This window comes from Oryx dammah, unplaced genomic scaffold (genome assembly GCF_014754425.2).
Source record: "Oryx dammah isolate SB20612 unplaced genomic scaffold, SCBI_Odam_1.1 HiC_scaffold_21, whole genome shotgun sequence".
NCBI classification, from domain to species: Eukaryota; Metazoa; Chordata; class Mammalia; order Artiodactyla; family Bovidae; genus Oryx; species Oryx dammah.
Window position 1 is genome coordinate 76,799,998 of NW_024070205.1, and position 14,202 is coordinate 76,814,199.

At 56.6% G+C, this 14,202-nt stretch overlaps 1 protein-coding gene across 1 annotated transcript in view; it reads left to right on the forward strand.

Moving 5' to 3' along the window:
- PIK3C2B (phosphatidylinositol-4-phosphate 3-kinase catalytic subunit type 2 beta) overlaps positions 1-14,202 on the forward strand; it is a 66,561-nt gene that overhangs the window by 30,380 nt on the left and 21,979 nt on the right. Inside the window, exons 10-21 of the mRNA XM_040262999.1 lie at positions 393-539; positions 1,980-2,013; positions 2,821-3,016; positions 4,009-4,131; positions 7,437-7,604; positions 7,998-8,109; positions 9,132-9,274; positions 10,477-10,665; positions 11,750-11,843; positions 11,981-12,075; positions 12,740-12,920; positions 13,659-13,766. Coding sequence (XP_040118933.1) covers positions 393-539; positions 1,980-2,013; positions 2,821-3,016; positions 4,009-4,131; positions 7,437-7,604; positions 7,998-8,109; positions 9,132-9,274; positions 10,477-10,665; positions 11,750-11,843; positions 11,981-12,075; positions 12,740-12,920; positions 13,659-13,766 — 1,590 coding nt within the window. The remainder of the gene's footprint in view (positions 1-392; positions 540-1,979; positions 2,014-2,820; positions 3,017-4,008; positions 4,132-7,436; positions 7,605-7,997; positions 8,110-9,131; positions 9,275-10,476; positions 10,666-11,749; positions 11,844-11,980; positions 12,076-12,739; positions 12,921-13,658; positions 13,767-14,202) is intronic.

Here is a 14,202-nt window from a genome sequence, read left to right on the forward strand (position 1 = left end):
GCCTGGCATGGCCTTGGGGCTGAGATGAGACCTCCGGGACAGGCTCGACACTAGTGGGAGAGATAAAGCTGCGTGCGCAAATGCGCCCCTTGCTCTTCTTTCTCTGTGCATCGATTTTATTAAAACTGCACGTCACCCTGGTGAGACCCCGCATGTGTTTGTGTAGTAGAAACAGATGAGTGGACAGAGGGAGGCTGGAGATAAGACGAGGTTCAGTGAGGATGGCTGAAAGCACTGGGGAACGTGGGCATGGCTCCTTTAATTCATCAGGAGCTCTGTGATATTCGCTAATGCTGGGTGTCTGAAAATAAAGCATGGGTCCCACAGGTTACCCTCCCAACCTGTTCCCCTTCAGCACTTGCCTGCCGGCTTCATTGTGCTGCCTCCTGCAGGAGGACTTCCCACTGAAGGCCGACAGGGTGGTCCAGTCCGTCAAGGCCATCTGCAACGCCCTAGCTGCCGTGGAAACCCCTGAGATCACCAGTGCTCTCAACCAGCTGCCCCCCTGCCCTGCCCGAGTGAAGCCTAAAATCCAGAAGGTAACAGGGTGCAGAGTGCTAGCATGGGGAAGGAGGAGGGGAGTAGCGCGGGAAAACACGTGGCGGGGTGTTCACTTACTGAAGGGCTCTTCCCTCTACCTGCATCTTTCATTTCTGCACACTTGGTCACAAAGTTCCTGGGAAATGGAGGCCAAGCATGTCTCCTTTCCCCGGGTCTGAGTGCGGGAAAAGGATATATATATATATACTTTCAATGCTTGGGGGCCTGCCACCAGGACTGAGGCCAGGAATGCAGGCAAAGGCTGCTCACAGTCACGGAGGTGCTGCCTGGCGGTTCACATACCCACTGGGGTGCAAGACCAGATCTCCTCGAGCCTGGGACGGGAGGTGCCACGGTGGGGGCTGTGTGCTGTGCAGACAGGGCCAGCTGCATGGCTGGCGCTGCGATCTAAACGCTGTGGCCCGAGGGCTACACGGGCTCATTTGGGTGGACGGCAGGACTGTACCCTGGCTCGTTTGGGTGGACATGATGACTGTATCCTGGCTCGTTTGGGTGGACGCGACGGCTGTATCCTGGCTCATTTGGGTGGATGGGAGGACTGTACCCTGGCTCGTTTGGGTGGACGGGAGGACTGTATCCTGGCTCATTTGGGCGGACGTGATGGCTGTAACCTGGCTCGTTTGGGTGGATGCGACGGCTGTATCCTGGCTCATTTGGGTGGATGGGAGGACTGTACCCTGGCTCGTTTGGGAGGACGGGAGGACTGTATCCTGGCTCGTTTGGGTGGACATTTTGGCTGTATCCTGGCTCGTTTGGGTGGACATAGTGGCTGTATCCTGGCTCGTTTGAGTGGATGCGATGGCTGTGTCCTGGCTCGTTTGGGTAGACGGGAGGACTGTATGGTGGCTCGTTTGGGTGGATGCGACGACTGTATCCTGGCTCGTTTGGGTGGACGTGATGACTGTACTCTGGCTTGTTTTGGTGGATGGGAGGACTGTATCCTGGCTAGTTTGGGTGGATGGGAGGATTGTATCCTGGCTCGTTTGGGTGGACAGGAGGACTGTACCCTGGCTCATTTCAGTGGACGTGATGACTGTACCCTGGCTCGTTTCAGTGGACGTGATGACTGTACCCTGGCTCGTTTGGGTGGACGGGAGGGCTGTATCCTGGCTCATTTGGGTGGACGTGATGACTGTATCATGGCTCATTTGGGTGGATATGATGATTGTATCCTGGCTCGTTTGGGTGGACACAGTGGCTGTATCATGGCTAGTTTGGGTGGACACGAGGACTGTATCCTTGCTGTGGCTCACTGTCCGTCACACGGATCTGGTACAGACTGTCACTGTATCCTCCCTGGGGAACCTCTGGTCCTCGAATTTCGGTCCAGCCTGGTCCAGATGAGGGTGGCTATGAAAAGCTGTGATGGAAAGGACTGTGGCCCTGAAGCTCCCCTTCTCCTCCTTTCTTCCCAACAGGATCCCACCGTCTTGGCCGTGAGGGAACACCGAGGTAAGGGACCGCTCTCTTCACGGGCGGGGATGGTGAAAACCGCGGGCTCTGCCCAGATTCCTTTTTCTCCCCGGCTCCCTTGATTTATGGGTCCAGGTCTGCCTCTCTGTGTGTGTTTTCCTATATGAGGTGTGGACACAGCTGGAGAGCGCATTTCTTTCCACAAAATGTTTTTGCATTATTTTTCCTAGTTATTCCTATGGTGTCCCTGGGAAATGGAGATGACTTGGTGTAAGTGTGGGTGTGGGCGTGGCGCCCCGGCTTCCAAATGGGAAAACTTTCACTTGAGTAGGTTTTAGGCTCATAACCCCCATGTTTCCAATTTAGCAGGGGCCTGGGGCAACAGCGATCAAGAATTTTTTCCTAGGATCCCCTCTTAAGTCTTTCAAGCAGAATGTTGCTCATATCCTAGAAATTTATGTTGCTCATATCTCCAGGATTCTTGATCAGTGATTCCCAATCTTTCAGATTTTGTGGGTCAAAAAGTATTATTTTGGTGACCAACATACAATTGTTGGTCTTGTTTTGCTAAGCAGTGACTTCCTGGTAACTGATAACTCGTATTCCGACTATGTCCTAAAAGAAAGGACATTCAACACGAAATATGTAGGAGCACATGTAAGTAAGGACGTGTTTAGGACTGAGCATGTTTCCTTTCGTGAGCAGCACGTGCTGTGCTCCTGGGTTCCGCATTTCAGCACAGACGTGTGACTGGCGGCGCAGGACTGCGGTCCCAGGCAGTGCCCTGCCCGCACGATGGGGCTCACTGAGCCTCCGTGCCCTTCCCCCGTCCCCTTCCTTAAACAGAGAAGGTTGTGGAAGCCCTGACAGCTGCCATCTTGGACCTGGTGGAGCTGTACTGCAACACGTTCAACGCAGACTTCCAGACCGCGGTGCCTGGGAGCCGCAAGCACGCCCTGGTTCAGGAGGCCTGCCACTTCTCCGGGCCGCTGGCCTTCACGGTCTATGCCACCCACCGCATTCCGATCATCTGGGCTACCAGGTGAATGCGGGCTCCTGGCCCGGGGCTAGGGAGCGAGCCGAGTGTCACTTCAGATGCCCTTCTGTCTGCATGGGACTCCACGGCCCTCAATTCAGGATCTGTGGCACGGTGGTGCCCCGTGCGCCCACTGAGAGGGACACAGAAGAGGGACATGCAGCAGGGGAAGGGGCAGCGGCGGGCGGGGCTGGCATTCCTGCTCTGCTCGCTCGGTGCTGGCTGCAGAGGCATCCCTGCCCCTCCCACCCGAGGCCGGTGAGGGGGACACGCTGGCAGCGACAGATGGCCGCTTCCCGGCTTCCCAGGCTGAGTGCACCCTCCCACCGTGACCGAGCTCCCCGGAGCACAGTGGGCGGGGCGGGGGCGCGGCAGACCCTTTGTCTGGAGTCCCCCAGGCCCGCGGGGGCCTGGTGGGGGACGTTAGCGTGGTCCTCAGGCCCTACCGTGCCGGCCCCCTTGGCCCGAGGGGATCAGGCCTGTGGCACCTCCCACTCCGCCCTCCTCCCGCACCCTCACCCCCTTCCCCGCTCTTTTTGTTCCCTGCTTAATGTATTCCTCTGGGCGACTGGCGGAGAACAAAAGGCGACTCTGGGAGCCTGGGCCTTCACTGCCCTCCTCTGTCAGGCACCTGTCGGTGCAGGGACCCCCCCTGTGTCGGCATTCACGTCCGCATCTGTCGCGCTCTGCTCCCACGGCCCCCACTCCCCACGCACGTGCACCAGCGCAGATGTACACACAGGGCCGGGGCTGCGAGCTGAGTCCAGTAAGGGGCAGAGGCTCCACATGCGGCCTCAGGGCAGGCAGGGGCACCCAGGCTGAGCTGCTTTCCCCAGAGCCCGCATCCCCAGATCCTACCTGGTGTCTGGCCCCTTGACCGCGTGTTCCAGTCCCGCAGACCGAGAAGAGTGTAACCGGGGGAAACGGAGCTTGGTGTGGTTCAGTGCCGAGATGCCGTCTGGGAGCCGAGGGCCTGACTTACCTCCTTTCCCTTGTAGCTATGAGGAATTCTACCTCTCCTGCTCCCTCAGCCACGGCGGCAAGGAATTGTGCAGCCCCCTGCAGACCCGACGGGTCCACTTCTCCAAGTACCTCTTCCACCTCGTCATCTGGGACCAGCAGTAAGCGCTCCTCCCACGCCGACCTCCCCCTGAGGCTCCAGGGCCCACCGTAGACCCTCTCTCAGCCTCTGAAGACCCAGGTTAAACCGGGCTCTCTCATTGACTAGCCAGGAGAGCCATTTAGATCTTGAGTCTCCACTTCCAGAACTCTTAGATGAGGACTGGTGTAATTTCTAACTTTAAAGTGGTTATGAGTCTCCAATGAGAAGTGATCATATAAGCGTGTTGTAAACCATGAAGGACCATATAGACATGAGTCTTAATAATAATTCATCATTTTAATCTTGTCTCCCTTAGAAGGTTTAACTAGTCTGATAGAGTCTCATTTTCCCCTTGTTCCTAAACTTCCTGTAGAAGAAGGGGACCGGACTGTGTGCTTTCTCCCTTACATATCAGGGAGGAAAGGCTGCCTGTGGGGAAGAAGAATGGCCTTGGAGCTGCAGGAGTGAAGCTCTGTTTCTAGCTCTGCCTGTAGTCCTAGATTCTCTGAGACCTCAGTTTCTCAACCTGTGAAGTGGGGACATTTGTTTAACTCAGAGGCAGTTGTGGCACTGAAATGAGATAGGTTACAGATATAAACATGAAACCACAAGCACAGGATAGTAACACCGTGCTATTAACAGTAATTTGCTGTCAGGAAGGTAGGCATCAGCCAAGCAAAACAGGAAGGAAACGGAGGTGCGAGTGCCTTGCTGGTGACATTGCAGAACCTTGGTGCCTTGTGCGTTTTCCGTGCTGTGCTCCATCCACTCAGGGAGTTTGGTTGCTCCCCCAGCTTCACTTTCCCAGATTGACTTATCTCTGAGTCCTTATGTACAAACCAGAAGACTTAGGAGATGGAGGAGGGTCCTTGGTAAGGCCATGGGGTGCTGAAATAGGTGCATGGCGAGCCTGGAGGTCTGGGAGAGGTGGGCCATTTTACCGGTGGCTGAAGTGGGACGAGCAGCACGGAGGGCAGCCCCTGTCTCCTGCCCGTCCACTTTTACGGTTCTTAGAGCAGTAAAGGTGGAAATACGGTTTTCTGATTAAGCAGCCGCCAGGGCAGAAAAGGCTCTTTGGAGGCGGAGGATGGCTGCATTAAAAGGCTCCGGAATTCCATCATCCCCTTGGGACTCTGACTCACCACTGCTGCTAAGGGAGGGGTGCGTTACAGTGCTCTGGCCCAGGCAGACCCCACAGTGAGCCGTTCCCCGCGGAGCATCAGAGGCATGGAAGCAGCCCAGCATGTTCTGCCCTGGGCTCCCTGAGTCTCTGCCTCAGGCCCCATGGGGCTGGTCTCTTGCCTAGAGCCTCGTGGAAGGGGTCGTCTCAGCGCTGCCGCTCCAGGTCGCCCATGGGCACCTTCCTGATCGAGACCAAGGCGCGTGGGAGGGCGTGCCACAGTGTGGGGTTCAGAGCACTGGCTTGGAGTGCCACCATCCTCTCCTCCCTGCAGGTGCCACCTTGGGCAGGTCATTGAGTCCAAAATGGATGGTGATACAGCCTACCCTGTAGGGTTGAGAGCAGTCGAGACATTGCAAGCAAAGTGCTGGGCACGATACCTAGTGCATGATAAATGTTTTCTTCTCTATGCCGTGTTTTGAGCTGGGGGAGCCCTTTCAGTTCCGGTTTCTCTGTTCCAAGTGACTGGTGCAGTGACTGACACTTGAAGATATTTGTGCATGGAAGGACTAAATGTGTAACTCGGTTCCAGTGCGGTAACCATAGTGTCACACAGAGAACAGCACACAGTATGCACACATGTCACACACGTGACGCTCTGTTCCCCTTTTCACTGATAAGGAAGCTGAGGCACAGAGGTGTGAATAGCTGGCCCAGGTTGGGAGAGGCAGAACCAGGACTGGAAGGGCACATCCCAGGACCCCTGCTGGCAGGAGCTGGCCCCTGTGCCATCCTGTTGAGGGATGGGGTGCAGAAGGGAGGAGGCCCAGGGCTGCAGCTCACCTACTGGTTGTCCTGACTGACCCCAGGTGACGGTCCATGGGGAGATTTCAGAATACCAGATATACCCAAGGGGCGAGGAGAAGCGGGCCTTGGCTGGGGCCAGACTTGCTGGTTTCGGTTCAGAAAGTTTCCACACTCCACTTTTCCTCTGGGTGCCCAGCTGGAAGCCTCTTCTTGGGCGAAAAGAAAGGATCGGGACTAGCTCGTCTCCTCTCTGCTGTGAGGCCAGCCGGTTCTCTCCCCCACCGTAGTGTGTGGATCAGCTAACTCTCAAAATAGGCCCAGCAGCCTGGCTCTGCCCCTAGCCGGGCCTGGCATGCATGCTGGCTCCTGCAGGGGTCCTAATTATAGCTGTGGGCCCCCGGGGTAGGGACGGGGCAGGGCCCTGCCGGTCTCTGGCAGGGAGGCGGGAGTGCTCCGCTTAGGTGGAAGTTCCCCCAGGACTGAGGGGCACGGTGGGGGGAGCTGCTGGTCATGAAGCTGCTCACCACGGGGGTGGCCGCCCTGCCTCTGTGTCCTCGGGCGTAGAAGCTGCTGGGCCCCAGGGCTGGCCAGAAGGGTGTGACAGCATGGACTTTGGCCCCGGGACAGCTTTCCCGAAAGGTAATGCGGGTCCTCCCTCTTCCCACAGCTCCCCTCCCCTTCCCCCTCACCCCACCCCAGGGCCTGCTCCTGAACTTGGAGGGCGAGGCTGGGTGTGGTGTGACTCAGATGACTGGAGACCATCTGGGTCCCCCGGGGCTTCTGTGCTTGACTTCTTCGGACCCTGCCATTTGCTTTCTCACTACCCTGGGGCCGGGAGGAGCCCCTTCTTTTTATCCCTTTGGTTTTCAAAATGTTGGGGGTGAGAACAAACTATTTGTGCCTGGTGGGTTAGGAGAAGAGGGGGCTGGGGAGGGCTGTGTGGCGGTGGGGATGGTCAGCAGGAGGAAGAGATCCTTCTGCTGCTTCCTGGTGGCAGGGATTGTTCAGTGGAAAAGGACTGTCAGCAAATGGGCTCTTGGGGACCCTCTGCAGAAATCCTGAAACTCAAGGAGTGCGGCAGACAGTTCGGGTCATGTCGTCACCTGAACTCTAGGTGGCTCTGGCTAAGTGAGTTCTGTCTGGTTACACTGAGGAGCCTCAGAGTCAGAAGATGTTTGCCTGACTCTCCCCAGAGGCTGCAGAATCTCTGGACTGTGATCCCGAGGGCCTCGAGGGAAGTTTTGCCTGCAGTCTAGGGTCTGTCCTGGTTCTGCAGGAAGGCTTCCCCAGGGAGCACGTGGGAGGCGGAGCCTTCAGCCTCAGCCTGCCGTCCTGGCCGCCTGGCCCTGGAGGCCACAGGGGCAGCACTGGCTGATCTGGTTTCCTATCCTCCCTAGGATCTGCTTCCCTGTGCAGCTGAACCGGCTGCCTCGGGAGACCCTGCTGTGCGCCACCCTCTACGCTCTGCCCGTGCCCCCGCCTGGGAGCTCCTCGGAGGCCAACAAGCAGCGGCGGGTGCCTGAAGCTCTGGGCTGGGTCACTGCTCCGCTCTTCAATTTCAGGCAGTATGTGGCCTTGGCTGGAGGAGGGCCTAGGCAGAGGTGTGACCAAGGAAGCTACTGGGCAGGACTCATGGCCCAGGACTGGTGGGAAGGGGCAGGGAAATGCGTGCTCAGGTAATGCCATCTGGTCTTATCATTGGAAGGACCAGTCCCCCTCTCTAGCTCATGAAGGCGTCCACCCCAGGTGTGGTGAGCTTAGAAAGGCTTCCTGGAGAGAGGGGGATTTTTTTTAAGGCTTGAAAGAAGGAAAAGTTGGTGGTCTAGGGGAGAATGAGAGAGAAGAGTTGGGCAGAGAATTCAAGCAGAAAAGGCAGATTTTTGGATGGGGAAGCAAGAGGAAAACCATGTCCTTAGCCACTGGGTTTGCTGGCTCATCCCCTCTTCCATCTCCCTTAGAGTCCTGACCTGTGGCCGGAAGCTTCTGGGCTTATGGCCAGCAACACAGGAAAGTCCCAGTGCCCGCTGGAGTGCACCTAATTTCCATCAGCCAGATAGTGTGATCCTGCAGGTGAGAGCCCAGCCTGTCCCTCCCACCCTCAGACCCCTCCAGAGGCGGCTCCAGGGCTCCCCCGGAGGTCTGGGCCGGGGCGGTAGCAGAGCATGTGGAGCTGGGGCGTGGGGTGGTTTGGCGGAGGCCGCCCTTTGCGAGGCTGGAGCAGAGTGGGAGGGCCGTCTCTGCAGAGTCCGAGTCCTGTCTCCTGGAGGTCACCTGATTTCAAGGAGCCCAAGGCAGGATTTGAGACCCTTGCCAAGCAGGGCTCAGCTCCTCAGAGCCCCTTGTGATGAACTCTAATATTAGTAGGCTGAGCCATCCCCTCTTGGTGCCCGTGGGGGGACCCATTCTCTGGACAAGGGAGGAGTCGGTCAGGTCCAAGGTCTAGTTACCACTCTCCGGCTCCATTGTGGTCACGAGATGCTTTGGTTTGGAATATGGAATATCCAGGTGGATGCAGAATGAAACCTCCAAGAGGCAGGCATTTTTATCTGTCGTATTTACTACTCTGTACTCAGGGCCTAATGCTTGGCGTATATTAGGTTTCAATAAACATTTCTTGAATGGAGGAATGTGGAACTCCCTTAGAGGACGGTCTCCCTGAGCTCTGACATCCGTTACAGGAGGATGAGCGTGGCAGCACAGAGGAAGGGGACGCAGCATTGCGGCCTCAGAGTTGGCAGGGCCCTCGCCTCGCGTGTGGTCCCAGCTTCCATCAGGTGGTACCCGCCAGCCTTGGCCTAATCACACATCTGTTCCAGAGCTCTGGCCTGGGACCAGTCCCCTCACCTAGATGCATCTCAGCCCAGTCTCTTCCTCACTTGACCATTTTTCTTTCTGTCTCTTCATTTCCTTCTCATTTTTTTGCTGGAGGTTATAGCTGGAAGGGACTGTAGTGACCACCAGGTCCAACAAGGTTATTTTACAGACAAAGAATCCACGGGGAGGGAGGGAGGGAGGCAGGAATGTTGGCAGGTAAGAGTGAGTTGGAGCCCCGGGTGGTTCTCTCTCCTCACTTTCCCGATGTCATCCCGCAGATTGACTTTCCCACCTCAGCCTTTGACATCAAGTTCACCAGCCCTGCTGGAGACAAGTTCAGCCCCCGCTATGAGTTTGGCAGCCTCCGGGAGGAAGACCAACATCTGCTTAAAAACATCATGCAGAAGGAGTCCCTCCACTGGTGAGGTGCAGGGCATGCCCCACGTGTGACTCAGGCCTCCGGTGAATTTCTCGGGTGCCAGCTGACCTCCCAGTGGGTCCCTGTCCTCCTGCTCTGGGAGGCGAGGTGGGCTGGGGTGGGCATTGATTGCCTCCTGGGCGAGAAGTCATGGAAAGAGGGCTCTGCAGCCCCTAGAGCTTTTTCAAAAGCTGGCCTTAGGAGAGTGGAGAGCTCAGAGTGAGGGTGTTAGATCTGGGAATGCCCCTCCCCACAGAGGGCACTTGACCCAGGATCAGCTGGCCAGGAGCACCAGAGCTCTGCCCAGCGCAGATGAGCTGTCCGCTGTTTGCTGTCCCTGGGGGCCGCTGGGCTTCCCACCGTGCCCCCACTTGCTGCCCCTGCCATACCCACAGCCTTGGTGTTTCTCTGGCCCTGCCACTTTCCAAAGAGGATCTGCTCTCAAGGCAAGCTGGCAGCTCTCAGGGGTTTGTGAGCCCAAGCTGATCTCCCCCTGGGGGCCTCTTCTCTCAGCTGGTTTGGAGGAGCTTGAGGAGCCATGGGGTCTGGGCGCTCCCTGGCCTGTCCTCTCCTGTACCTCTCTGGCTCTGGCATGGCCCTGCCTGTGGCAGCTGAGGAAATGAGAGAGCTGGGGCTTCTCTTGCTCGCTCCTGTCCCATCAGGGCGCCGGGCGCCCCCCCCCCCCCCCCCGCTCTGCTGACCCCTTACTCATCCGCCCCTCAGCTCCCTCCCCCATTGGACACCTCATCTCAGGCCAGGTCCCTTAGCTGCAGGCGCTCCAGCTGGCCCCCGAGGACCCCAGAAGGCCTCTCAGCTGCCCAGACCCTGGCGTGGGGCCTGCTGCCCTCTGGTGGCTCTACTTGGGAGAGGCCCTCGGTGATGCCCTCAGTGCATCCTCAGGAGGGGCAGCCTATCCTGTGCTTGGCCCGGATGTCCCTGAGATCTGGACTCTGGCTCCCAAAGTTCACTTCACACGTTGCGACCCCTTACGGAGAGCATCTGCCTTCCCCATTCTGACTTAAGGGCTTTTGGGTGTAGCCTGGACGGAGGCGTTCACAGCGCCCCTCGGGTACTAGGCGGGAAGTTCGGGACTTTCTTAGTCGTCGCGCGCTGCATTCTTGGAGGCGCAGCGTTCTCTTGGAGGCCGGGCGCCCTGCAGACAGCTGGCCCCGCGCCCTCTCACCCGCCCCCGCCCCCGCCCCCAGGCTCACGGATGCGGACAAAAAGCGCCTGTGGGAGAAGCGGTATTACTGCCACGCGGAGGTGAGCGCGCTGCCGCTGGTGCTTGCCAGCGCGCCCAGCTGGGAGTGGGCCTGCCTCCCCGACACCTATGCTCTGCTGGCGCAGTGGACCCCCATGAACCACCAGGACGCCCTGGGGCTCCTGCACGCCACGTGAGTCGCGACACCCACCTTTCCCGACCCAAAGTCCTGCCTGAGCAGTCACGTGGGCGTGGAAATTAAGGGCTTTCCCACTTCTGTTTCTCCACCCCTACCCTTCATGTTATACTATGAACATTTTCCAAACATACAACAAAACTGAAAATAGTGAACATCCGTATTCCCACCACCTAGATTCTAACCTTTAGCATTTATTACATTTGATTTATTGTATATGTATTTCCATCAATATATCATTTTTATATGCATTTTGAAGAAAATTGAGACATCATAACTCCTTCCTAAATTCTTTAGCAAGCATATCATTAACTAGAGCTCAATGTTTATTTACAGTTTTTCCTTTGAGATAAAATATACATATAAATAAATGCCTGAGCCTTATGTGTACATTTGCTGAGATTTGATGTATGCACACACCTGTTTAACCCAAATCTTATTACTTTTTCAAAAGTTCTACTTTTGAAGCCATCGCTTTCTTCTTTCCGCTAGGGACACAGGCTTCCAGTCTCAAACCCCTAGATGGTACCCACTGTTCTTGGCTTATTTTCTACTACTCTTAGTAATTAACATGTATCTAATCCATGCATCTTACCTTCAGGACTTTTTGAGGCAATGGATTTGCTAATCTCTGCTAAACTAATTCTGGCTAGGTATACTGGCTTATATACAGTGATCTCTGCTATTCACCGGACAAGTTTTGCATTAAAGGATGGTACCAAGAAGTGACAGTACTTTGACTCTCATGAAGGCTCTTTGATGATGGGAATTTCTAGCAGAGTGAGAATTAAGGAAGAGATCTTTGGGAGTGGGTTTGAGGACTTTGTCTCATTTTCCTTAGCTCATACAGGGAATGAGAGTGACTTCCATGGCCTGAGGCTGACTCTAACGTGGGCTGGGACATTCTCAAGGATTGCAATCCAGAAAAGGTGCTTAGGACTCCTAGTGGCTTTGGCAGGTTCTGGAAGTCATTACCTTTTCTCCACCCGTGCCTCTGAGGCCCCGGTGTGAGGGTGCTTGCTCACTCCTGTGCCTCAGACCCTGCGACTGGATTGTCAGCATTCTGGGCCCTGTCTTACAGGTTCCCAGACCAGGAGGTGCGTCGCATGGCCGTACAGTGGATCGGCTCCCTCTCTGATGCCGAGCTGCTAGACTACTTGCCGCAGCTCGTGCAGGTGAGTGGGCTGGCCTTCCCTCCAGTTCCGATGGTCCCGCCCCCGGGACCCCAAGACAGACTGTATTCTACAGGGATATTGGTTGGTATAGAGTACGGACAGTCTACAAAGCCCCCTGTCCCCTCTCTCCCACCCAGGCCTTAAAGTACGAATGCTACCTGGACAGCCCCTTGGTGCGCTTCCTCCTGAAGCGAGCGGTCTCTGACTTGAGAGTGACTCACTACTTCTTCTGGTAAAATTGTGCAGAAAGGGGAGAGGTAGACTTGTCTCCCTCACTTGGGAGTACTTGACTTTCAGCCTGCAGGATGGGGGCTTCCTGGGTGGCGCTAGTGGTAAAGAACCCGCCTGCCAGTGCAGGAGACAGAAGAGGCGCAGGTTCTGTCCCTGGGTTGGGAAGATCCCCTGGAGAAGGAAATGGCAACCCACTCCAGTATTCTTGCTTGGAGAATCCCACAGACGTAGGAGCGTGGCAGGCTATAGTCCGAGGGTTTGCAAAGAGTCAGACACCACTGAAGTGATTTAGCACTGCCAGGTGGGGAGCTGAGCCGTCTGGGTTGCAGTATTTGGGCCAGCACCTTTTCCTCAGGGGGTCTCAGCCCACCCCTATGGTAAGCAGAGTAGGGAATCATCCCTGGTCCTCCCCTCCACCCCCATGTGGCAGAAATATAAAGGAGAAACCAGATGCATGAGGCCTTTGAACTCTACTTAAAAACAGCATGGGCAAGCTGAGAGGTGGATGAACACCTCTGTATCAGTTTTTATATCCAGAGTCTGTTTTCTGTCCCAAGTTTGGGGTGGGTTTTCCAGGGAGTTGGAGCTGGGTCTGCCCATTCCCCAGCCCGCTTGCCTGTGCTCCCTTGGGTGTTCTGACTGCCTCGCTTCCCTTTGCCGGATAGGTTGCTGAAGGACGGCCTCAAGGACTCTCAGTTCAGCATCCGCTACCAGTACCTGCTGGCCGCCTTGTTGTGTTGCTGTGGCAAGGGGCTGAGAGAGGAGTTTAACCGCCAGTGCTGGCTTGTTAATACCCTGGCCAAACTGGCCCAGCAGGTCCGGGAGGCTGCCCCGTCTGCACGGCAGGTGAGCAGGGCGAGGCTGCCTCTGCCCCATTCCGGTTCTGGGCCTCTGCAGCCAATTGTAACTTCTCAGGCCTCCTGACCAGCAGGATGGCACATGACCATCGCTGGTGAGGGGCTGAAAGGAGGTGATTCTCTAATCTACAGGCTACAAACCATGGGTGTGTTTTCTTTGGCTTCTTAAGTATTAAAATGTTTATTTAACTGTTTGCCTTCAAGGCTGAGCCAAGTTGTATCAGTGGTTCACCGCGTAAGAGCACCCAGCCGGAAGGGCCAAGTGAGGGCGAAAAGCCAGTCATCCTTTGCTCACTGTGCAGTGAGCCCCATTTCAGGACCGCCAGAAGGGGCACCTTTATGTTTGTACAACGGGCCTGTATTAGGCCAATATTAGGGATCCTGGTTGCTAACCTTTAAAAATTGGGAGATGATAAAGTCTAGATTATTGGCTTTCTCTGGCCACGGCCCAAGGGGCAGCTCCTCCTTGGCCTGTGGCCCACCTCACGGTCACTGCGGCCCCATGAGCCATTCTGCCATCTGTTCCGTCTCTGCAGGTGTTTGGGCTGTGGCCTGGCGCTGGCCCGGGCAGGGGTGTGGGGGTGGTTTTCCTTCATCGCGGTCTGCAGGAGGCTGTCCACACCTCTCCGGTGATTATTCTCATACCAGCCACTACTGGGCACCCGGCCGGGGAGAGGCCTGACTCCGGTGGAGCCTCCGGCCCTCACCCCACCCCCTCCCCCCACAGGGCATCCTCCGTGCCGGCCTGGAGGAGGTGGAGCAGTTCTTTGCCCTCAATGGCTCCTGCCGCCTGCCCCTCAGCCCCAGTCTGCTGGTTAAGGGTGTTGTGCCCAGGGTGAGTGACTGGCAGGTGTGGGGCTCTCGGAGTGGGGAGGGCTCATGGAAGCAGGGTCCTCACTGACCTGCTTACTGAGAGAGACGAGAACGAGAGGCTTATGTGGAGCCTCTTCCCAGCCCTGACACGTGTGGTCTTTCACCTGACAGCTGTGTGGTGTGGGTGAGTGGTGTGGGTGTGTGGTGTGGGTGAGTGTGTGGTGTGGGTATGTGGTGTGTGGTGTGGGTGTGTGGTGTATGGTAGGGGTAAGTGTGTGGTGTGGGTGAGTGTGTGGTGTGTGGTGGGGGTGTGTGGTGGGGGTAAGTGTGTGGTGTGGTGTGGTGTGGGTGGGTGTGTGATGTGTGATGTGGGTAGGTATGTGGTGTGTGGTGTGGTGTGGGTAAGTGTGTGGTGTGTGCTGTGGTGTGGGGGTGTGGGGTGTGATGTGGGTAATGTG